Here is a 22,516-nt window from a genome sequence, read left to right as displayed (position 1 = left end):
AGATTGTGCGTGCTGATGTTGCGCACTATCACGTGTAGTCGAGCAGGGTGATGAGAATTGTAAAGGGTTGTACTTTACAAAGAGTCGAATCGAGACAGATGGAGCCTTGGCGCTGCTGCCTTATCGCCTTATCGGCCTCGGCTGTGAGACGCGACTTGGTACGCGTCAAGCATCGTCGAGGTCTGTCATTTCAAGGCGATCCACGGCCGCTTGCATCAACATGTAGGTGTCCACCGAAAAGTAAAAGGCGCCTCCTGATATGTGGCGAGATCTAGATGTACGGCGCCACGGAGTGGTGACGCGAACAAGCGATCACGCGGAGGGTGGTAACGTACCCCGCGAAACATGATAAGCGGCACGGAGCTTACGCGGGGATATGGCAACGCCATCACTCCCTGGAGGTTGCCTGAGCGTTCCGTCTCGTTTGGAAGTCCTATCTCTGTCTTGAACACGTTTCTGATAGCACCATCCTCTTACCCTGGGTGCGCCATTATCTCCCTCTGCGAAAGTCGTCTGGCTATTGATGTAGCCACTGCCCCTTCACCTAGGCTAGCTCCGAGGAGCTGTTGGTGCCTTGGACAAGATACCACAGATCGGTACAACTGTATGTTTCGTTTTATGTTACATGGTCAATTGACACTGACGAGATGCAGGGCCAAGACCTTCAGCCCAATCTTCTGACTTCAGCTCCATTCGGACCACTCCCCAGTCTCGAACATGGCTTGGTGGCGCCGTGACCCGACCTTCAGTCCCATTCAACGTTACGCGCAACGCATCCTACGGTCCCACGAGGCTGCTCTCCGTACGCGATGCTTCTCTCGTACGCCCTCTGAATCTGCACAACATGAAGACAACCATGACAGCAAGCGTCCATCTGGCATGTCTAATCTTGAGTGGCTGCAGCTACAGCAATACCAGCGATGGCGAAAGAGGCTGATGGACGACCCATACCAGGCTATCTTCGGTGCTAGCAACGATATGTTAAGTGGCAAGGGGCTCAAAGACTGGGAATGGACCAGCAAAAGCTTTCCAAAGTGGTTGCTGAGAGAGCTGGACATCCATGACGACACCACATCGTCGCCTAAAAATGATAAAGATGGCAATCCCAATCCGAGATATCCGAGACGAGTTGAGGTCAAGAATGAGAGTTCCCACGAGCACAAGGAACGAGCATCTTACTTCCCACAACCATCCTTCCGGGCAAGTCAACTGCTCCGTGATGACGCGACTGGGGTTGAATCTCCTTCAGACTTCAGGAGACCTCGAGATCAGCCTCATGCCAGGTCTTCCGGCCGCCTTCCAGAAGTGCCGAGCAATCCCGAAGCAAGCGCGACCAACTCTGCATATCCTGCAAGTATTTCACAGAGCTACGATCTCCAGCAGCCTACGCCACCGAAGAGCACAGAGTCCTTCGGAGAGTACATTACGAAGACGAAATCCGATGCGGCCTCAAAGATCGAACAATCTGCCAAGGTTACATCGAATACGGAAGATTCCTCCATGGATCAATTCCTGACGGAGACGCCTAGACACAAGGATCCGTATTTCGGCGGTGCAACTGAGAATGGTACTTGGAGAGAAACTTCGCTACAAAGGAGATCTTCAAAAGATCTCGTAGCAAAGCCTGAGGTTTACACCGTGCCTCTGCAAAAAGCAGAAGACAAGCCCTCGGCACCGGAGTCAGCGACTGTGGAGATCCATGAGGCACCCTCAGTGTCACCCACAGAAGAACATATTACATCCTTTCCTACAGATTCGGCCCTTCCAAGCACGAGACGGCATGTTCCTCAAGAACAACTTTCAACACAACAAGAGCCTGCCCCCCAAGGCACTACTTCATCTTCCCGGTCTACGTCCAAGATTTTGAGTCAACTGCCTGAAGATGACTTGGACTTCTTGAGTGCAGATCACATACGTGCAAACATGGCCGCGAGAAGGAGCAAAGTCCTTAGCGACGAGCTCAGAAAGGCCGAACGGGCCAAATTAGAGAAGACTTTTGAGGATACTCACAAGAAACACCATGTCATCGATCCGATGCTTGAGGCCAAGGTCATCAACGATCAATTCGTCCGTCGAGTTGAAAGACAAATGCAGCAGCCAGAGAAACCACTTGAGTCTCAGGAGATTAACAAACCGCAAACAAGTACACCGATTGGGAAGACACATTCCGTGGAGACCGAAAGTCAATTGGAGTCTAGTGTCGAGCGAATGAAGTCATGGCTTGAAGAAAGCGGCGCCAAGTTTTCCAGCTTCTTTTGGCAAGACCCTACTGAGGAGGCGGACGTGGTAAAAACACGGCAATTCTTCGACAAGATCTTGGCGCGTATCCGTAAAGGCCGTACGACTATGAAGCAAGTGATTGATGATCTAGAGGCCGAAATTCCAGCATCTAAGCCTCTCTTGAAGCGCATGAAAGCGGACGAGGATCTACTGGACTCTGCTATCAATGCCCTTCGGCAGGGTCCAGGAACTGGCAAGATGCATTCCTTGACACCGAAGAAAGTCAGAGCTATCCAAGAATTGCGCCTTAAGTACCAGAGCACAGACAATGATCTTATTAAGGCATACGCACAGCTCGAGGAACTGGGCAAGTCGGATGCGGCAAAGAACGTGTCTTCAGCATTCAAACGGCGACTCAATATTGCATCAAAAATCACCCAGAAAAATGCTCACCTTACGCGTTGTTTGATCTGGAGTCTACAGGGTCATCTCGAGGACGCGGAAATTGCCCAGACTATGCTACCAAACTACAAAGCTGTCGCAAACAGCTTGTTGACCCTTAGAGACACACAATTGGCTTTAGCGCGATTGCTAGAACGTGCCATGCTCATTTATGGTGTAGCACCGAATACGTGGGAAGACATCAAAACCTCCAGTAAACATCAGAATGCGCAAGATCCGCAGGATCATGGGCAGTCAGCCCAAGGTAAAGTACACACTGGTATGACTGAGGTTGAAAAAGCTCAGCTTCGCGCTAAGGTAGCAGCTGAAGAACGTCTTGCCAACGAGGTTGATGCACAGAAGTCCGCTATGCGTGGGCTCTCAGACGATGGATACGCGCGCATACCGAAGATGGAACTGAAAAAGTCGTTTGAGGAGCGAGGACCTCTTGCTCACAGCCTATTCAGGCCTTTCGGACCCGTATTGGAGAGCCTAGAGAAGGAGACGCCGTCCAAAGTAGATACAACCGAGGTCGAGGAGAAAGCGATTCACCAACTCAACGACAAGACACCTGTTGATGACACCCAAAAGGCATATGTGGATACGCATGGATCAATTGCTGTTGACCACGAGCAGACAGAGATCCCGATCAAGGATAACAAGGCCGAGGAAGATCATGAAGTGAACAAGTTTGATATGCTGAAGGATGATCCTACAATAGGCGAGACGTTGACCCAGGTGAACGAGCTAGACAGCTCAGAACTGGTGGCTGAGAAAGAGGTTACATCAGTTGCTGCTCTAACCGAAACTGCTCAGGATACCATGACTGCTGCTCACACTCCATCATCTCCTGTATCCGCTACCTTGGATCCTAAGCCGGGCAAAGCGTCTGATGAGACGTTTGTTGAGGTATCGTCTCCGGTCACATCACCTCGTTCATCAGGAGCGGACTCACAGATGCTTTACACGATCCTTGTGCACGATCCGGACACTGGCAAGCTTTCGCTCACCACCTCTACATCGGTTGTACCTCGTGACCTTCCTCCTGTGATACCACTACACGAAGCGCTATCGCAGCTCGATCAGCCTGCGAAGTTCATTCCACATATCAAAGACGGCCTCGAGATTGTCACTGCGAAGAAGGATATGCTTATACTGCGCGATGCTCTCAACCCCACATCGCCCACTAAGCCCTTCGCCACTGTGAGCACCTCGAGCGCAATGGAAGGCAACACTGACAATACGGTGGAGAGAGGTAATATCAATCCCATAGATGGGACGACCCGTCTCTCACCTACTGGCTACGTCGGACCAGAGGAGAGCCAAGAACAACTTGAGAAAGAGTTCACTGAGCGTAGGCAAGCTGCTGAGCGCGTTGTCAGCACAGAGGAAAGCAGTAACGAACAAGGACCAGCCCAACAGGAGACCAAAGGCAAGAGGAAAGGCCGCAAAGGAGCTGGTGTAGTCAAGACAGCCATCTGGGCTGCCGCAGTATGCTATGTGGCTGGCGTGCTTGGAGAAGTTGTTAGCTGAGTTGCTTTACGAGAGGTGATTCTCCACTCGCTGTCTTTTGCTATCCTTTTTTGTTTGGCGTTCGCGAGGCTGTTCACCGCTCTGGTTTGGGTCGAGTGTGTATGTAAACCATTGTTCTAGTGTCATATCTTGTTATCATACCTGCCCTTCTTGTACATTTCAACTTACTTCCTAAACACACCGTCACAGACGACAGCTAAACGGAGAACACAGCTTTCAGATGAATAGAATCACAAGCACCGGATCACACCATCTACTACGGAGCGCTTGGCCTTGTCAAAGCTATAGAGGCAGCACGAAGTACCTAGATGTTTCTGGTCCAACTCATATTTGACCTTATCGTAGCTCTTGATGGGTGAAAGCTTGGGTTGTCGTGAAAAATTGCGCCGATGCTGAAGCAGTGAAACAAAGAGATCATCGCACTATCTACATGCAAGTGTTTGGAGTCTGTGTAAGTCTCAGATGCATTTCGTACGTGCATGTTGCTTATTGTCCCTTAGATCAAATGTACAAACCAAGTCAATCGTAGCGATATTTACAAACGGCGGAACTGCACGCAAATTTGGATAGTTCCACGCTTACTACAGCTTTAAATAATGCACGGCCTCTCAACGGCTGTTTCGATGCAGGTTTGTTGGTTTAGCTCTATTCCTATAGAATTTTGCTTAATTTTGCAAGGTCGAATATTTTCGTGAAAGCTATTTTCTGCTTTTCATGCTCTTTCACTACACTTTATCTTTCCATATCGAGTCATTGGGGCCCGCGTGTACGCCAAACATTCCCATGAGTCCTCCATCGCGCGAATTCTCCCTCTATTACTCTGCCTCTGGATAGTTTGTGAGCCAACCAATTGCGCGACACAACTTGCTCTTAGATTCGTCATGAGGTGGTCAGTCACAAATCGAGTCACAAACTTGGCTGTAGCAACAGGAGTTGCTCTTCTAACAGCCCAATTCTACCCCCGCAACCTCGATGGATACGCCCCAGCGCTCGCCGAAGTGATATGTTGGAGTCTCGTCACTGTGTCTTTCGGGTTTTCCTCGCGCTTCGTACCAGGGCTGTGGAAGAATGAGAACTTTGGCTTGAAGCCCTCCATCAAGTACTTGTATTGGATAGTGGCGGGTTCTGTGTCTATGGTAGCAGCTTTATCCTCGGTCATAGATTCTACATGGGTCACAGTAGGATTTTCCTGCTATCTCCTGACTCATCAAGCATGCTAACATACATTCGACAGCCTGTAGTTGGGTTTGCACTCATCGCTCGAAGTCGTACCGCGCCCTTCGCCCGCCTATCCGAACTGCTGCCGTCATATATCAAATATACATGTTTTGTATCGGGGTTAGGAGCAGCCCTCGTTGTAGCACTCGCACCGACTTTTGATACCGTCAGGATAGTATACGCTGTTCCCACCGCACTCGGCCTTGTGGGGATATATGGGTCACTCGCCGATATTTTCAACCTGGGACGGCAATACCTAGATGAAGGCCATCGGATGAGCACCGGAAATGTGATCCGCTCCATCTCGTTTCGCACGGCTGGGCTTTGCATCGCGGTAACCATTTTTGTGGTTCTCTCTCCGTTTGGTGGAACTTTTTCCATGGTCAAAGCTCTATTTGCTGGCATCGTAAAAGCTCTGCATTGGACTGCCGTATTCTGGCTTGTATGTATAACTCTATCTGTGCTAATCCGATCGCACGCTAACACAACCAGACACAAGAAGTACAGTGGGAAGTTGTGCCTGTAATCTGGGGCTATGTCACAGCGTCAGCCGATGCCTTTACTCCGGATGCGACTACACCACTAGGGGGGTTTCAAACACTTGCCCGTACAACAATCGCCATTCTTAGTCTGTACCAAATTGTTTGTTTCTTACCGAAGAGTTCCAAAGGGCGTCTCATACTATATCTGTTCGCCATCTGGCCGGCGCTGTCGCTTGTACGGCTGACTTCGACGGGGAGGCAAGTTCCTTCGCTGCCTGAAGCAGTATGGCCGTATGTGTCAACTGGCACTGTAACACCGAGCTCACTTCACCCTGTCGAAGAGCTTGCTCTGAAGGGTCGGAAGGATTTCGCGCATCTTCAGAAACGACAATCTAAAACACTTCGTTCAGCCGAAAAGGAGTATCGAAGAAGAAACTCACGCGAACCACCGCCGGGATTTAATAAGTGGTTTTTCTACGCCAAAGCCAACCAATCTCCTCTGATCGATGACTTTGACATGATCAATGAGGATCTCATGCCATTCTGGAAGATCGAACCTCGCCGTCTACGCGAAAATATCAATAACGTCACTGAGCTCGACCATCTTGCACTCCGTAAGTGCGCCTTTGCGGATGGAGAATATAATTCGGCAAGTGACCACTGGCTTGGGAAGGACCTCGGAGGGCTCTTTGATGAAGTATCGCGCAACATTCCTGACGTTGTATTTGCTCTCAATTTATTGGATGAACCTAGGTTCATCATCACGCGACAAACGCTCGATAATGGCGGTACATTACGTCCTTCATTCGAAGATGCAAATCACAACTCCATATGGGATAAAACCAATGATCTATGTTGGGGTAATCCTAGTGTTGAGGCGAATCCCTTCATCTCCAGTTATGGCCTTCCTTTCGTCCAAGACAAATCGCACGCTCGGGAAGTCTGCTCACATCCCGAGTTCGAGAGTATGCATGGCTTCTTTTCCTCTCCCATGACTGGTCTGACGACAGAAGCTCCAATCCCCATCCTTTCGCAAGCTGCGCCTTCTTCGTTTGGCGACATTATATATCCTAGTCCTTGGTATACAGATAAGGTATATCAAGGAGACTATAAGGAGGTAGACGATCCTGCTTGGGAAGCAAAGAATGACAACCTATACTGGGCTGGTAGCACAACTGGAAGCTATAGCTGGAACAGCAGCTGGCAACATTCCCACCGACAACGTTTCGTGAAGCTGGTTCAGGCCATCGATCACACCAGTCATACGTTTCTCAAGCAATCCAAACTAGGGCAATGGATACCATACAGCGCGGTCAAGAATCAAAGCAGTCTTTATGACGTGAAATTCACTGCTGTGCTCCAATGCAATGAGCAGGATTGCAAAGACCAAAAAGAGTTCTTCAACCCTGGAGATATAGAGGAACAAAGTCAACAGCTACGATCCCGCTTCGTGTTTGACATCGACGGGAATTCATTTAGTGGGCGATACTACACGCTGTTACAATCGCGGAGCGTTGTGCTTAAGCAGACGATCCTGCGAGAATGGCATGATGAGCGCTTGATACCATGGGTGCATTACATCCCTGTCAGCCTCTCCATGGACGAGCTGCCAGAAACTATGCGATATCTAACGAGCCATGAAGATGGTAAAAGGAGAGCGAAGGAGATAGCCGATGCGGGTCGCGAGTGGCATGGGAAGGCGCTTCGAAGAGAGGACTTTACCATCTATCTATACCGCCTCATGCTGGAACTGGCCCGAATTATGGACCCGAATCGTGAAGTAGAATAATCAACAACTTGTTTCCTCAAACTTTACCTGAGTACAAGTGATCCTCCAAGTACATGATGTCTGGCAAAGCGTCTTTGTATGATGCTGTCACAAAATATAAATCCCATCCCCTATAACTTCTTCATTTCGATTACTCAAACAAACAATCCCTTTACCAACCCCTCAACAGCATCATAGGCCTTTCCTTCCTTCTGCCCACCCGTTGCCCGCTCTGTGATGACAGGAATCTGATCTTTGCCTACTTTGTAATTCCTCAAGTCACTATCCAACCCTAGATCCTTGACCAGCCTCAAGATTTCGTCTCCAACCTTTTCAGCATCAGCCTTGGCATCGCCAGACGCCGACTCTCCGATGAATGGAAGCAGGCGAGCTACCTGCTCTGCTGCAGCGGGGTCTTGAGCCTTGAGCTTGACTACGTGTCCCAGAGTGAGGCATGATGTGATGCCATGAGGAATACCATAGGGAGAACCCAGCGCGTAGCCTAGGGCATGAGAGAGGCCGAGACCGCCTTTGATGTTGTAGCCCAAAAATCCCAGGGAAGCAAAAGCGGCAAGCTGCAACCTTGTAATAACATCCTCGTCTTTGGGGTTTTGTTTGTATTTTGGTAGGGCTTCGAAGAGTGTAGCTGCAGACTGTAGAGTCAACCATCTAGCGGGCATCTCAGTGGCGGTGGGATGATACAGTAGCTCGATGGCGTGGTCCATGGCGCGGAGACCAGTTGACATCCAAAGGCGTTCAGGGGTATGTAGGGCGAATTTGGCATCGTAGATGACGACGTGAGGGACGAGTTCTTTGGCTCGAACACCAGTTTTCACGCCGTCAGATTGTGTGTAGCCGGCCATCAGGGTGCATTCACTTGCACTTAGGGTTGTCGGGATGGCGATGTGGTAAAGGTATTTTCCCGTCTTTTCGTTCAGCCGGTAGCTGATGGCTTTTGAGCTGTCGATTGGGCTTCCGCCACCAATGGAGATTACGGTATCGATGCTTTGATCCTTCTTCACAAGGTCGGTTGCTTCGTCTAGTTGGGCGACAGGCGCGTGTTCGCCTATCTTTGAGAAGGTACCTGCATGTTTATCGCCCAGGAGCGCTTCAACTTGCTTCACCAGAGGCGTCTTGCTGGCCAGAGAGTTTCCAGTAATGACAAAGGCTTTGCTTGACTCTTTTGGAAGACAGGAGAGGAGATGTTGTTTCACGGAGTCAGCACCATAATGCAGTTTCTGGAGCTGAGTAGGTTGCCAGAGGCCAGATAAGGGGTGATTCGTTGCGTCTGTCATCTTGGGCTTGGCCTTCGTAGAGCTATATCGAATACTACAGGGAGGTTGGATGTGTCCACCAATCAATGCTTTGCTGGCAAGTGTAGGATGTGAAAAGGTTCTAAATAAAGAGTATAGAGATGCGATGGTAATGGATCTAGTGGTGTTGGATCCGCGTGCGAAGAGGAGAGTGTGCTTTATAATGCCACGAATTGGAATCATAGGAGGTGGTTTGCTACAAAACTGACTGTGTATTATTAAAGAACGGAAGCCGCGGATTAGTAATGACGTAAGAGTTTAGCGGGTCGAAATGATGAAGCAATCCCGAGGTTCAGATAGCGGGGCACATCATATAGTAAAATCCAAAATGATTACTTGTACAGGGCGACTGTTAGTCGGCAATGAACGACGTCACTTTGTAATCGACGGTAATGAACATTTCAAATCGTAGATTGTAGAGCGGAGAAGTAAGCGAAGTGCTACCATCTCGCGTCTCTAAGCTATGGTACACTCATTGACTCCGCCATTATGTCGTCCCTTCCACATCATGTCCTGACCACCAGTGGATATCACTCTTTCGTTATTCCGACGTGTACCAAGGATCCGTAAGGGTAATAAAACAAACGCTAATGTGAGAAGAGAAATCGTCGGAAAATATGATACAGAGATGCTCAAACATGTGTAGGGACATGTACACGTCTAGACGTGACCTAAACCAGACCAATCATGACAGGATGCAAGACGCCTGCTTTTGGACGTAAAGAAGCCATCAACGAGAAAGACAAAACCAGTGCTGAACGATCAAAGCATTTACTGCTTCTTCTCGCCCTCACCCTCAGGCTGCTGAGGCTGCTCGCTCTGGTTTTGGCTCTCGGAGCGGGCCTTGTGCATCTGGTCGAACAGGCTCAAAGAGGCGTTCTGGAGCTCGTCGGTCTTCTCCTTGATCTCGGCGGCGGTGGCGGTGCCCTCACCAGACTGGCTCTGGGCGATGAACTCGCGCATGGATGTGATCTTCTCCTTGATCTTCTCGGCCTCAGCCTTGTCGAGACGGTCCTCGAACTCCTTGAGGGCCTTCTCGGTGTCGTTTACGACGCTGTCAGCGCGGTTGGCGGCCTCGATGGCGTTCTTGCGCTCCTTGTCTTGCTCAGCGTACTGCTCGGAGTCCTTGACCATGTTCTCGATCTCAGCGTCAGAAAGACCGGATCCAGAGGCGATGGTGATGGACTGGTCCTTGTTGGTAGACTTGTCCTTGGCGTGAACGTGGACGATGGAGTCAGCGTCGATGTCGAAAGTGACCTCAATCTGGGGTACACCACGGTGAGCTGGGGGAATGCCAACGAGCTGGAAGTTACCGAGGAGCTTGTTGTCACGGACGAGCTCACGCTCACCCTGGTAGACCTTGATCTCGACAGCACTCTGGAAATCGGCAGCAGTGGAGAAGACCTGGGACTTCTTGGTGGGGATAGTGGTGTTACGGTTGATCAGGCGGGTGAAGACACCACCGAGGGTCTCGATACCAAGAGAGAGGGGAGTGACGTCGAGAAGGAGAAGGTCGGTAACCTCACCAGCAAGGACGGCACCCTGGATAGCAGCACCGATAGCAACAGCCTCATCGGGGTTGACCGACTTGGCGGGGTCACGACCGAAGATGCTCTTGACGGACTCGGTAACCTTGGGCATACGGGTCATACCACCAACGAGAATGACCTCAGAGATATCGGTAGCCTTCAGGTTGGCGTCCTTGAGGGCCTTGCGGACGGGCTCAACGGTACGGCTGATGAGGGGGTCCATCATCTTCTCAAGCTGAGAACGGGTGAGCTTGGTGTTGATGTGCTTGGGACCAGAGGCGTCGGCGGTAATGAAGGGCAGGTTGATGTCGGTCTGGGAGGAAGAGGACAGCTCGATCTTGGCCTTCTCGGCGGCCTCACGGATACGCTGGATAGCCATGCGGTCGCTGTTCAGGTCGATGCCCTGCTCCTTCTTGAACTGGTCGACAAGGTGGCGGACGAGGGTAATGTCGAAGTCCTCACCACCAAGGTGAGTGTCACCGTTGGTAGACTTGACCTCGAAGACACCAGCCTGAATCTCGAGAATGGAGATATCGAAAGTACCACCACCCAAATCGTAGACAGCTACGACGTTGTCGGTGGCCTTGTCAAGACCGTAGGCGAGAGCGGCAGCGGTGGGTTCGTTGACGACACGGAGAACGTTGAGACCAGCGATTTGACCAGCGTCCTTGGTAGCTTGACGCTGGGAGTCGTTGAAGTAGGCGGGGACGGTGACGACGGCGTTCTTGACGTTCTTGCCCATGTATGACTCGGCAGTCTCCTTCATCTTTCCGAGGACGAAACCACCAACCTGGGAAGGCGAGTACTTCTGTCCTTGGGCCTCGAGCCAGGCATCACCGTTGGTGTGCTGGACGATCTTGTATGGGACCTGCTGGATGTCGCGCTGGACCTCAGCATCGGTGAACTTGCGACCGATGAGACGCTTGGTAGCGAAAAGAGTGTTCTCTGGGTTGACGACAGCCTGGCGCTTGGCGGCGATACCGACGAGACGCTCGCCCTCCTTGGTGAAACCAACGACGGAAGGTGTTGTTCGACCACCTGAAGAAAGAATTAGCGTCTTGATCGAATTGGGTGAAAAATCATTTCTGACGTACCCTCAGAGTTCTCAATGATGCGAGGGACCTTGCCCTCCATGACAGCGACGGCAGAGTTGGTGGTACCCAGGTCAATACCAATGACCGAGCCCTTGACCTTCTCCTCGCCGCCCTCAGCATACCCTCGCGCAAACATGGCGGGAGCCCTGAATGCGGGTGTGCGTCGCGCCGCCGAAGCCGCACGAGGCAAAAACTATGATGAGGTCAGAGAATGTTGACGAGCATAATCAGAAAGGCAATTACTTACAGTCCGTGATAATCTTGAGGACAACATTGTGAATGTGTGAGACGCTGCGTGAGGGGATGCAAGCGACAGAAGATTGGATGTAGAGATGATGAGTGGGAGGGTGGATGGTATATATGATGTAGTGATGGAAGCTTTGACGATGGACAAAATTCTCGGAGAAGATTCTAGCTCGTTTTGGTGTAAAATCGCCGCCCGAGGTTCCGCTGTAAACGTCTGTGCTTCCGAGTTGCTACGAACAATTCAATTGACCATGCGACTTGACTCGGAATGGTGAGGAGGCGAATGGCAGATTTTGCCAGTGGCAGGTGGTGAATGTTGCATCATGGCGCCATGACGCCTTCTGGCCTTTGTGCTATGACTTCCACCATGAGTCGCCGTGTTCAAGGCTTGGCGCATATGGCTCGCGTGTGGGGAAGATGCTTGACCATAGTGACGCCTGGAACACCTCGAAACACTGCGACTCTATCAACCCTCGCTCCGACACATGCAACGCGTGCTAGAATAGACCACAAATCACAACTACCGTCCTCCTCTCGCCTGCAAACCCATCTGCACTGTATTCCTGCCGGGGCCCCTTGGACTTCTCCGCCTAGACGACTTGTGACGTAGATTGCTACCGTCCCAGAGACATGCAGCCTTCTCCGACCTGACCGCAAACTATGGCCGTCGATGACTCCCTGAGCAGAGATACGGATACCTTTGTGTTGGCTCAGAAGGCTTACTACCCTACCAAGATCCCTATCGCGTGAGCGCTGGCCAAAGACAAGCACACGGTGCGTCAACGCTGACGAGTGCAGACACTATCAATTGCGCCATTTCATCTCCTGCCCTGAACCCGATCTCCTCTACTATGCAAGCGGCGCGGCCGTCTACTGCCTCAATGCGGCCACACGAACCCAGGCACATGTCACCACATTGCCCTGGGAAGCGCGCTGCACTGCTTCCGGCTACGGCTATGTCTGCGTGGGTGGAGAGGAACATGGCAACTTCGCCGCCATCCAGGTGACCGGCTTTCCTCCGACAGACCCGTCCCGTGGCGACGCCTCGTTGCCCCTGGACTTCGAGCACCGCCTGCCTCGACCGCCCCTACTAGGCGCTGCATCGCGCGTACGTCTCGAGAAGATCGGAACCGATATCGTCAACTCCATATCCATACACAAACTGCCGGGTGAAAGCGAGGGTCAGCATGACATCGTCGCAGTTCTTACCAACAATGACAAGACGGTGCGCGTCTATTCGTTGACTCAAAATCTGGAGTTGGCGGTGCTTGATTTGCCCTTTGCAATGAACCACGCTGCCATCTCGCCCGATGGCCAAATGTTGGTAGCTGTCGGCGATGCCCCTATTGGCTACTTCTTCGAGCGCACAAAGTCACCTAAGCCTGGTAATAAGGCACCTGAGGGGCATATACAATCAACACCTCCAGCATGGGAATTACTGAAGCAAGTGACTCTCTACCGCCCCGCACATTCGCATGCAGACGGCTACTTCACTACAGCTTGGTCACCATCAGGAAGCCTCTGTGCTGTTGGCTCAGAATGCGGATACATTACTGTTTTTGACGTCCAGTTGCTGAAGCTTGTCGAGTATGGTGAAGATGCAATTCTACAGATGATAAGTTCCACGAGACCAGACAGCCGAACCGGGCCCGGCGCGGTACGGACGATGCACTTTTCACCGGCACCATGGGATTTCCTCGTTTGGAGCGAAGACCAAGGTAGAGTGTGCATCGCGGACTTGCGAGCTGGTCTCAAGGTCAAACAAATCTTGAACCTGGATCCAAAAGAAGAAGGTCTCGAGACCGTCGAAATAGCCGACTTTGATCTCAGTCTTAGCCCAGAAATGCACGAGCTTCGCAGAGAAGCAGATTTCATCCGAGGATATCGACGTGCTTTGGATTCGGAAGGGAACACAGCTGCTATGAATGCTGCGAATGAGTATTTCGAAGCGGACTCAGAGCGGCAGAGACTTCACCGGCGGCTGGGTGTCGTAGAGTCGGACAACGATCCACTTGGCTTAACGGCACGCGAAAGACAGGTGCTTAGTGCTTTACGGACCAGTCATAGACAGCGTGAAGAGATCCAGGAGGCCCGTGGGCAGGGGATAACGCCCCGGAGTATCAACTATACAACTTCTGAGCAACTCAACACTGTACCGTATGTTACGCACCCGACTGCTGTAGTGAGACTTGACTAACAGCATGTAGGGAGCCCACTGCCCGAGAGGTCGCTGACGCTATGGCTCGTTTCATGGCAGAGAGGACTGGGCAGGCGCACTCACGCAACTGGCTCCAAGAGCGCACAACTCCTCATCGGCGGACTTCAGTCATTGTTTCAATAAACGAAGGCACAGTCAATGCACCTGCTACCCTCACCAATATTACTGACACTGCTCTCACGCGTTCGCCAAACACGGTGCCTGCACACGCGCGTCGCGTGAGCAACGAGATAGTAGCCTCGACAGATGAAGCATGGCGTACTGTTGAAGAGGCACTTAGTGCTGAACAACAACGCGCTACGACTCGTGGCACTACTGCACATGCGGCTGCCACTGACAGCAATCCCACTGCACCCGAACTCCGCAGCGAGCTTCGTCGTATCCGTCAATTGACGCAGGCGCGTGAGCGGCTCCGCATCACGCGTGCTGGCCAGCCCATCCTTGAATCCTATGAATTCAGTCTGGGCCTGCGCGGGTCAAGCCGCACGACGCACGATTCCAGACTAGGCGTACGGACGGCGGGACTGGCCATGAGCCAGGATGGACGCACTCTGTATTGTGCAACGGAGGAAGGCATTTTCGAATTCAAGATGAACCTTCATATCAGGAAGTCGTTTCCTGCTGTCAATCCCCGATGATGGACTCTTTCCGGCGTTACATTGGCTCCAGAATGGCTTTTTTACTGCGTTCTTGTTTAACGTTCCTGCATTTCTCAAGGCACTTCCGGGACGGTATGGCATTTGGTTCGGCGAATAGGTTCAGGCGCACAGCGTACTTGATGGGAAGGAAGGTAATTTTTTTCTGTAATGTCAATTTTGTCCAAGTAGGTATACCCGCATATCAAATAGTCACGAGCATCCTGGTATTTTGGACCGGTGCACTTTTTTCGCTTGTTCGTGGGTGATTGTCTGTGGATTCTTTGTCTCAATCTGGGGTAGAGGCCCCCCTGTCGTCCGCAAGTCGGAGGCGAAAACACGCGGGCGACGTTCGGAGCAAGGGAGAACTGCCGATTTGTCCTCGATGGCGCAATTCCAGCGGTGACTCCCCACAAGATGGGGCTAAGCTACTCGTGCGCACGTCTTCAATGACATCTGTTTATGCTTTTGACCTTTGTACTCATACACCCATTACCTGAATTCTCGCAATTGTCCAGACCGCTTCGCCGTGAGTCTTGCTTTGTTCTACATACAACTGTTTCGTCATCGCCTCAACGCGAAGCTCGAAACTTGTAAAACCCCGCCACTCGGCTTTCACCAAGTCCGCACCGCGGACACACCATCATTACAATGGCCGGAGAGAGCTCTAAGAAGGCCAATGCCGCTGGCAAGGCTGCGATCCCGCTCGACATTGACGGCCACAACCTCCCGCCGTCGCCCGCGCCGAGCTCGCCCCGCAATGGCAGGAAGTATGCGCTCATGACAGAGCTGGTCTACACAGAGAGCACCGACCAGTACAATGCCAGCTCTGTGCCCATCTATCAGGTATGCGACACTTCACCGTCATCAGCATTAATCGAGTCAAGGGCTAACATGCGTAGTCGGCAACCTTCAAGCAGGAGTCCGCAACCGGAGGCGGCGGCGAGTACGACTACACACGATCCGGCAACCCTACACGAACACATCTCGAAAGACACCTTGCTAAGATCATGAACGCGAACCGCGCGCTTGTCGTCTCATCTGGCATGGGTGCGCTAGACGTCATCACCCGTCTCCTACGACCGGGCGATGAAGTAGTGACTGGCGACGACTTGTATGGCGGAACAAACCGATTGCTCAAGTACCTTTCGACACACGGAGGCATCATTGTCCACCACGTCGATACCACAAATCCGGAAAAAGTACGCGAGGTCGTGAACAACAAGACGGCCATGGTTCTGCTTGAGACGCCTACAAACCCTCTGATCAAGATTTGCGACATCCCTGCCATTGCCAGCATCGCTCACGCCGCAAACCCTACCGCAGTGGTCGCTGTCGACAATACCATGATGTCGCCTATGTTGCTCAACCCGCTTGACCTTGGTTCTGATATCGTTTACGAATCTGGCACAAAATATCTCTCGGGTCACCACGATCTTATGGCAGGTGTCATTGCCATCAACGACTCTGCGCTTGGAGATCGACTCTTCTTCACTATCAACGCTTCTGGCTGTGGCCTGTCGCCTTTCGATTCATGGCTGCTGCTCCGCGGTATCAAGACCCTGGGTGTTCGCATGGAGAAGCAACAGGCAAACGCTATGCGTGTTGCCACGTTCCTCGAATCCCACGGATTCAAGGTCCGCTACCCTGGTTTGAAATCACACCCCCAGTACGATCTGCACTGGAGTATGGCACGTGGCGCTGGCGCTGTCCTGTCCTTCGAAACCGGCGACGTCACTATCAGCGAACGCATCGTCGAGAGCGCTAGACTTTGGGGCATTAGTGTCAGCTTTGGCTGCGTCAACTCCCTTATCAGCATGCCTTGCCGTATGAGTCACGCAAGCATTGATGAGAAGACCAGGAAGGAGAGGAACATGCCTGAAGACATCATCCGACTTTGTGTTGGTATCGAGGACCCTGAAGATCTCTTGGATGATCTGAGCCGCGCTGTAAGTTTTGCCTTGTCGAAAAGTTTTATTCCATCTCTAACATGTGTATAGCTTGTACAAGCTGGCGCGGTGAACATCACCACCGAAGGCTTCCAAGCCCTGGCCGCAGAGGCCCCTGCCTCAAGCCAGCCCACAGAGGCCCCTGCTCCAGCAGAGTCATAGACATCTGTTCCCATTAGTCACCGCTGTTCTGCTTGCCTAGTAGATTAACGTGATACCCTTTTTGCACACGTCGACAGACATGTCGGCTTCACTTCCGAACTCTCTCTGACCCAGTCACCTCTGTCATTGTCTTCCTCGAGAAGCCAATGTTAACGTGATATTCGTCCGATTACATTAGATAAGCATAGCTACTGCTAGCGGGAGTTCTTGTGGAATAAAAAGATCTCCTTGTCGTTCAATGAAAACATCAACTTATTAGCTTTCATCCAACCTCTGGTACTCCTAGTATTTCGTGTATTGTCAAAACCATGGCAAATTCAATCATGTGCTTCAGGATGAAAAAGTCTTCTGACTCGAACATATGCATATTGCTGAGATCATGCCTCACACTCCGACGGTAGTCCGATGAATTTCCAGATTCGTGCCAAGCATGACGCCACGTGCTTGTAGGAAGTCCCGGAACCCCGTACCTTCCGACTTATAGCACAACGCATCTCAGCTACCTCACAAGTTGGCTGATTTGCATCGTATTTCAATTTACTCAGAAGTTCAGAGTCACCTCTAGTTCTGCAGCTCCTAAACCACGGCTATCTGCCGTCCCCCAAAACTCATCCCAAACTTAGTGTCCCGCGGTATTACAAGGTGTACCTGCACGTCTGAAACAAGCCTCAGGCACGCCATCAGACTCGCCACCGCAGAAGAGAAGAAAGGCGCCATCCATCCCTGTATTACCCCAGACTTCGGATTCGGATCACGTCTTGTACTGAGGGCGACAAGCGAGGCTCCAATACAGTGGAGATGATGTGGATTTGACGTCTCTACATTGACAGCTGCATTGTAATCCTTGCATGACTGTGATAGCAGAGTAAACATTTAATCGAAAATGGTACGGTTCCTAGATCTTCCCCGCGAATTGCGCGATGCGATATATACAGAGCTGCTTTTATCCTGTCGACCTTCTCCAAGTCTGAAGAACACACAATCAGCAACTGGCTGGTGCCGCGTACGGGAACCCGAAGGGCCGTGGGAGAATGGCTGTTTAATCGCATCACAGGGCACACCGCCCACCTGTGCTAGCTTCCTGGCATGCAACCGTCAAATTAATGAGGAACTGATGCAAATCATTGCAAGAGCGAACCGGAAATGGGGGCTTGCTGCATGCATGGACTGTGTGGAAATTGATGGAACACATTACTTCACTTGGCTTTCCCTGCCGCTCGTCAGGACAAAAAAGAACAAGTCGCCCAGAAACGGAGATGAGGATAGGCACGTGTGGCTTAGTGGGTTCCTATCAAGCTGGGCGTCTCTGTTTCTTGGTGGTGGAACGTATCACCACGTTGTCGGCAACGTCGCGAAGACACCAGCCTACACAACGAGTATTGAGCAGCTACGGATAGACATTCGCCTCTTTACACCAGCCAAGACAGGCGGACTCCCTCCTCATGATCAAACTGCATGGGAGATATGCGCAGTCCTCAAGCATATATTCGAGCAAGGCCCGGACCCCATTCATAGGAGTCGAAAGGTAGCATTTATTGACGAAGTCGTCTTGAATTTGCTGCCTGCATGCCTATTGGGCAATACTTCCCAGACTTCCAGTCCAGATGGTAGCAACGATATGGATCACGATATATACTTCAAACCAGAGAGCCCTATTGTCATTATCAGCCACGAGTTAGTCAACATCTGGCAAAAGATCTGGACTGCGAACGACTTCAACACGGTTGATTATCAGGCACGGTACTATCGAATGCTACTAGAGAAGATCAACAGAGTCCGCGTCTGTGTAGATGGAAAGACTTTCAAGACGAGAGAGTTGGCTGTCGAGCTCGAAAGAGGAAGAGCCGAGATGAGGAGAATCGAGAGGAGGTAGGCAGGCAGGCGCCGCTAGAATAGCTAAGGGCTTTCCTTCCTTCTCTGATCGGAGAGATTCGTAGCGGTGTGGGAACAGTGATCGAGCGTCCGGAGATGAAGCGACTGGGTAAAGGCTCTGTGCGTTTTCGATGTGTCTAGAAGAACGCGCACGAAGCAAAACCGTTCTGTAGCTTTGTGTAATGCACACGTCGTGCTTGACATGTTTAATGCTGCGGGTTCATCGAGACGAGGTCCCATAGAGTCAAGCTAGCCTTCCTGTTCCGCGTCGCTGCGGATGCGGCGTCGTAGCTAGCTTGCCGCGGCCCTCTTGCATGCCAATCTCCAAATTGCCCGCCTGAGTAGTTTCCCGATGCTCTTGAAATTGCTGACGAGGCTTTTTCACGTTGAATCGTTCGCGAGCGTTCCCATTCGTCGACATTGTCAGGGGTAATCTTAGCCTCGGTTCGGCACGCCCTAGTCTGGACCTTCCACCCCAGCATCGACGAGAACATTTATCCTGACACAAAGTCTTGTCGATCGAACACGAATTGTCCGCACCAGCACGTCCTGTTATGCAGCCGTCTTCACACCAGCTATAGTGTTCCAAAGATCGCTATCGATAGCGGTCCGATCATAGTGGCGGATAACAAGTCAAGCTATGAGGCGTGCCAGCGCTGACTACATCGCATCCAACACTTTCAGTGGCGCGCTTGGCACGGCGGAATACGTTTCGTGAAACAGGGCCTCCGCGTCACGCCCCTTGCTGCTTCAGGCTGCGCCCCTACCGTCATTCGTCGCCATGCTCGACTTTACGAAGAGACTCCACTGCACCCCACACTCGATTGGCCAGACCGCGTCTGTCTGGCTCAGGGGCACAATGTGCAAGACGGCCCCTGCATGCCAACGTGTGTCGCGGATCGCATGTTAGACCATGATGGCGCTGCCAAAGGTGCGGGAGCGAATCCCCGTGGGCGCCATGGGTTTGCGAGGATTTTTTGTGCGAGGTGCAGATACGCGTGTTTTATATTTAAACATTGAGTTGGAGATCCTTACTCCTGACGGGACGATTTGCTCGCTTGATTCATTACTTACATACTCTTGCTTCTGTCATTCCTTCCCTCTCTTTATTTCTTATTCCCAGTCTCTACAAAATACTCCATCATCTCTACACACTCGCTAGCATTGACCATATACTGTCCTTTCAAAAGCATTACTCTCAACTGCTGGACGGTTGCTTACTCTAAACCTGAGACTCACCGACACCATGGCTGCGTCCAACGCTTCGACTACGAAGACGCTTCGGCCAGATAACATCGAAATACCACCTTCGACAAGCGGTTCAGCCAAGCCAAACGAGGAGTTTGACGGACCAATATCACCGCGGTCATGGCGACACCGTACTGTTACATACCAAGTCCCCTCACGAAGGCAGACTAATGGTAGCTTGGATGCTGAGGACTACTTTGTGGGTTCTTCACAATTGCTGCAGACTCACAGCTTGCTAACAGTAAGCAATAGGTTGGTCCTCGCGACTTGTCCAAGCACAGCAAATGGCCGTACTTTATGCGAATGCACGGTTCCGTCTTTCCCAAGATGATAATACCACTCACAGTAGTGACTCTGTGGTCTACCTTGATTACATGCGTCTCGCAGTTCATTTTTGAGCTTAAAGTCAGCACACTCCTTCTGACCGTGCTCGGTTTCGTCGTCGGTCTTGCTATTTCCTTCCGAACAAGCACTGCGTATGAGCGATACACCGAGGGCCGAAAATACTGGAGTCAGTTGATCTTCGTCAGTCAGAATATGGCACGAACAATCTGGTACCACACTGCTGAGCGCGAAGGCGAACTTGGAAAGGAGGACCTGCTCAACAAGCTCTCTGCGCTCAACCTGCTTAACGCCTTTGCCTGCTCTGTAAAGCACAGGCTCCGCTTCGAGCCTGGTATCGACTACCCTGATCTTCGCGACCGCATCGAATACCTGGATACTTTTGCCCGCGCTGCTGACCTCGAAATTCCCAAGCCGGGCGACAAGAAGAAGATCAAGGCCGTTGGCGAATACCTTGGTGTTACATTCGCCGAGTCCAACCCCCGCAAGAGGATTAAGCGTTCCAAGAAGCCTCTTGGTAACTTGTCTCTTGAGATTCTGAACCACCTTTCCTGCTACGTCCACAGCATCATCGACAATGAAACGCTCAAAGTCGGTCTCTACCAGAACCAAGCTATCACCGGTGTTGTACAGCTGAACGAGGCCCTTACTGGTATGGACCGTGTCCTGCAAACTCCTCTACCTATCGCCTACTCTATCGCCATCTCGCAAATCACATGGGTTTACGTTATGATGTTGCCTTTCCAACTTTGGGATGACCTCCGCTGGATCACTATCCCAGGTTGTATCTTCGCTGCCTACATTATGTAAGTTTTTGTCGAAATATACATCCCCCACTCATACACGAATCTAACAATCCATCTAGCATCGGTCTCTCAGCCATTGGCCGCGAAATTGAAAACCCCTTCGGACACGACGTCAACGATCTACCCCTCGAGGCCTACTGTGAAGAGCTCGAGATGGACATTGACACCATCACCGCCCAGCCCGCTCCTACCGCCCGTGAGTTCATGCGTCGCGACGGTAACATGCCCATCTGGCCCCTCAGCCAAAAGAACTACACGTCCTGGGCCGGAAGGAGTAAGCAGGATATCCGTGATGCGTTGATGACCAAGACCAAGGCGGATATGGCTATCAGGAAGAGCTTTGCTGTTCCGAGGGAGAGTGAGAGTGAGGAAAAGGAACATCATGGATTGCAACAACAGCATGATGCGTAGTTGGTGAGATTGTTACTGGAACTTTTTAGAAGCGTCAGGCGCTAGACAGGTGTTTATGGGTGTGACATTTTTACCTTTCCACCCAAGGTGTGATTTTTTACTTTTACTACCAAAAGGGGTTATATCCCACATAGCGAGGGGTCTTTTACGTGGCAATACTAGCCTTTATTATACTGCATCTTCGGTGTCATTCAAGTGTTTTGTGCTGCACTAAGTGTTTATGCGAACATAGAGGGTTGAGTGTACCCAAATCTGCATATTTGCATGTTGGTCCTAACAAATCATGTGTAGGATGACCTTGAAGTGTGCGTGTATATGCGAACACGGCGTGGTTTACAGCCAGATGAAGTCGAAAAGTAGCATGTTACATGCCTTGAAGGTTTGATTATCAAGATATCCGATTGTGTCGCTGCGCATCGTACATAGACGAGCAATGCAGCGGTAGCCCTGTGTAGCCCAAGAATGAAAATAGTTTCGCCGCTGCCCTTGTGTTGTGTAAGCCACGGTTCCGCAGCTCCCGAAGTCGTCAGGTGTCTGTTGTAAGCCAAGATGAATGAGGAAAACTTGGCTCTATCTAGAACGAGTAGACTGTGGTGTCAGCAAAAAGCTGTCTATGACATCTTCGGTCATAATAGTTTGTCCATCTGGTACCCTAAAGTCATTGCCGCTGGACCGTTCTATCTGACCAAGTGTTGATCGTTCGTACATCGAATGTGAGTATGAGCAAGCTGACGAGCTGTTTGCAGCGTGGATGAAATGCCATTCCTCCAGTTGGTGTAGAGAACATGTACCATAGCTTTAAACACAACAAAAATGAAGTTTGATCCCATGTATGAGACTTGGGACTTGTGCGTACGTACTGTGATGTTGATGTCGCGATACTGACGATGATGGAAACTGAAGCGACCCTACCAGGCTAGCGCTTTGAGGCGCTTAGGCAAATGACGTCGCACCTGCCCTACACCCTACATCTGACGCTTGAACTACTGCTCACATGCAGGCCCAGGCGATCATTCATCCAAACGGCCC

The 22,516-nt window shown here is 51.3% G+C and overlaps 8 protein-coding genes across 8 annotated transcripts; 6 read left to right on the top strand and 2 right to left on the bottom strand.

Annotated features, from left to right (window-relative positions):
* Positions 1-717: 717 nt before the first annotated feature.
* On the top strand, positions 718-4,194 carry J4E82_004687 (uncharacterized protein; the record flags this gene model as incomplete). The annotated part of the gene is made up of 1 exon (XM_051730963.1): positions 718-4,194. The coding sequence occupies one exon, from the start codon at positions 718-720 to the stop codon at positions 4,192-4,194; it is 3,477 nt and encodes a 1,158-aa protein (XP_051589170.1).
* Positions 4,195-5,791: 1,597 nt separating this feature from the next.
* Positions 5,792-7,683, top strand: J4E82_004686 (uncharacterized protein; the record flags this gene model as incomplete). Its single annotated transcript, XM_051730962.1, has 2 exons — positions 5,792-5,854; positions 5,905-7,683. 2 exons carry the CDS (start codon positions 5,792-5,794, stop codon positions 7,681-7,683), a joined length of 1,842 nt encoding a protein of 613 aa, XP_051589169.1.
* A 134-nt stretch (positions 7,684-7,817) lies between these two features.
* On the bottom strand, positions 7,818-8,957 carry J4E82_004685 (uncharacterized protein; the record flags this gene model as incomplete). The annotated part of the gene is made up of 1 exon (XM_051730961.1): positions 7,818-8,957. One exon carries the CDS (start codon positions 8,955-8,957, stop codon positions 7,818-7,820), a length of 1,140 nt encoding a protein of 379 aa, XP_051589168.1.
* A 789-nt stretch (positions 8,958-9,746) lies between these two features.
* Positions 9,747-11,872, bottom strand: J4E82_004684 (uncharacterized protein; the record flags this gene model as incomplete). Its single annotated transcript, XM_051730960.1, has 3 exons — positions 9,747-11,542; positions 11,599-11,791; positions 11,846-11,872. 3 exons carry the CDS (start codon positions 11,870-11,872, stop codon positions 9,747-9,749), a joined length of 2,016 nt encoding a protein of 671 aa, XP_051589167.1.
* Positions 11,873-12,504: 632 nt separating this feature from the next.
* J4E82_004683 (uncharacterized protein) lies at positions 12,505-14,700 on the top strand (the record flags this gene model as incomplete). The annotated part of the gene is made up of 3 exons (XM_051730959.1): positions 12,505-12,590; positions 12,643-14,001; positions 14,052-14,700. The coding sequence occupies 3 exons, from the start codon at positions 12,505-12,507 to the stop codon at positions 14,698-14,700; spliced, it is 2,094 nt and encodes a 697-aa protein (XP_051589166.1).
* A 648-nt stretch (positions 14,701-15,348) lies between these two features.
* MET2 (homoserine O- acetyltransferase) lies at positions 15,349-16,808 on the top strand (the record flags this gene model as incomplete). The annotated part of the gene is made up of 3 exons (XM_051730958.1): positions 15,349-15,543; positions 15,600-16,646; positions 16,698-16,808. 3 exons carry the CDS (start codon positions 15,349-15,351, stop codon positions 16,806-16,808), a joined length of 1,353 nt encoding a protein of 450 aa, XP_051589165.1.
* Positions 16,809-17,691: 883 nt separating this feature from the next.
* On the top strand, positions 17,692-18,681 carry J4E82_004681 (uncharacterized protein; the record flags this gene model as incomplete). The annotated part of the gene is made up of 1 exon (XM_051730957.1): positions 17,692-18,681. One exon carries the CDS (start codon positions 17,692-17,694, stop codon positions 18,679-18,681), a length of 990 nt encoding a protein of 329 aa, XP_051589164.1.
* A 1,245-nt stretch (positions 18,682-19,926) lies between these two features.
* On the top strand, positions 19,927-21,487 carry J4E82_004680 (uncharacterized protein; the record flags this gene model as incomplete). The annotated part of the gene is made up of 3 exons (XM_051730956.1): positions 19,927-20,127; positions 20,181-21,076; positions 21,136-21,487. The coding sequence occupies 3 exons, from the start codon at positions 19,927-19,929 to the stop codon at positions 21,485-21,487; spliced, it is 1,449 nt and encodes a 482-aa protein (XP_051589163.1).
* Positions 21,488-22,516: the final 1,029 nt, after the last annotated feature.

This window comes from Alternaria postmessia (genome assembly GCF_024291825.1).
Source record: "Alternaria postmessia strain BMP 2775 chromosome Unknown scaffold_23, whole genome shotgun sequence".
In the NCBI taxonomy this organism is placed as follows: domain Eukaryota; kingdom Fungi; phylum Ascomycota; class Dothideomycetes; order Pleosporales; family Pleosporaceae; genus Alternaria; species Alternaria postmessia.
Note: the sequence above shows the minus strand (reverse complement) of the source record. Positions and strands in the feature narration are given on the sequence as shown.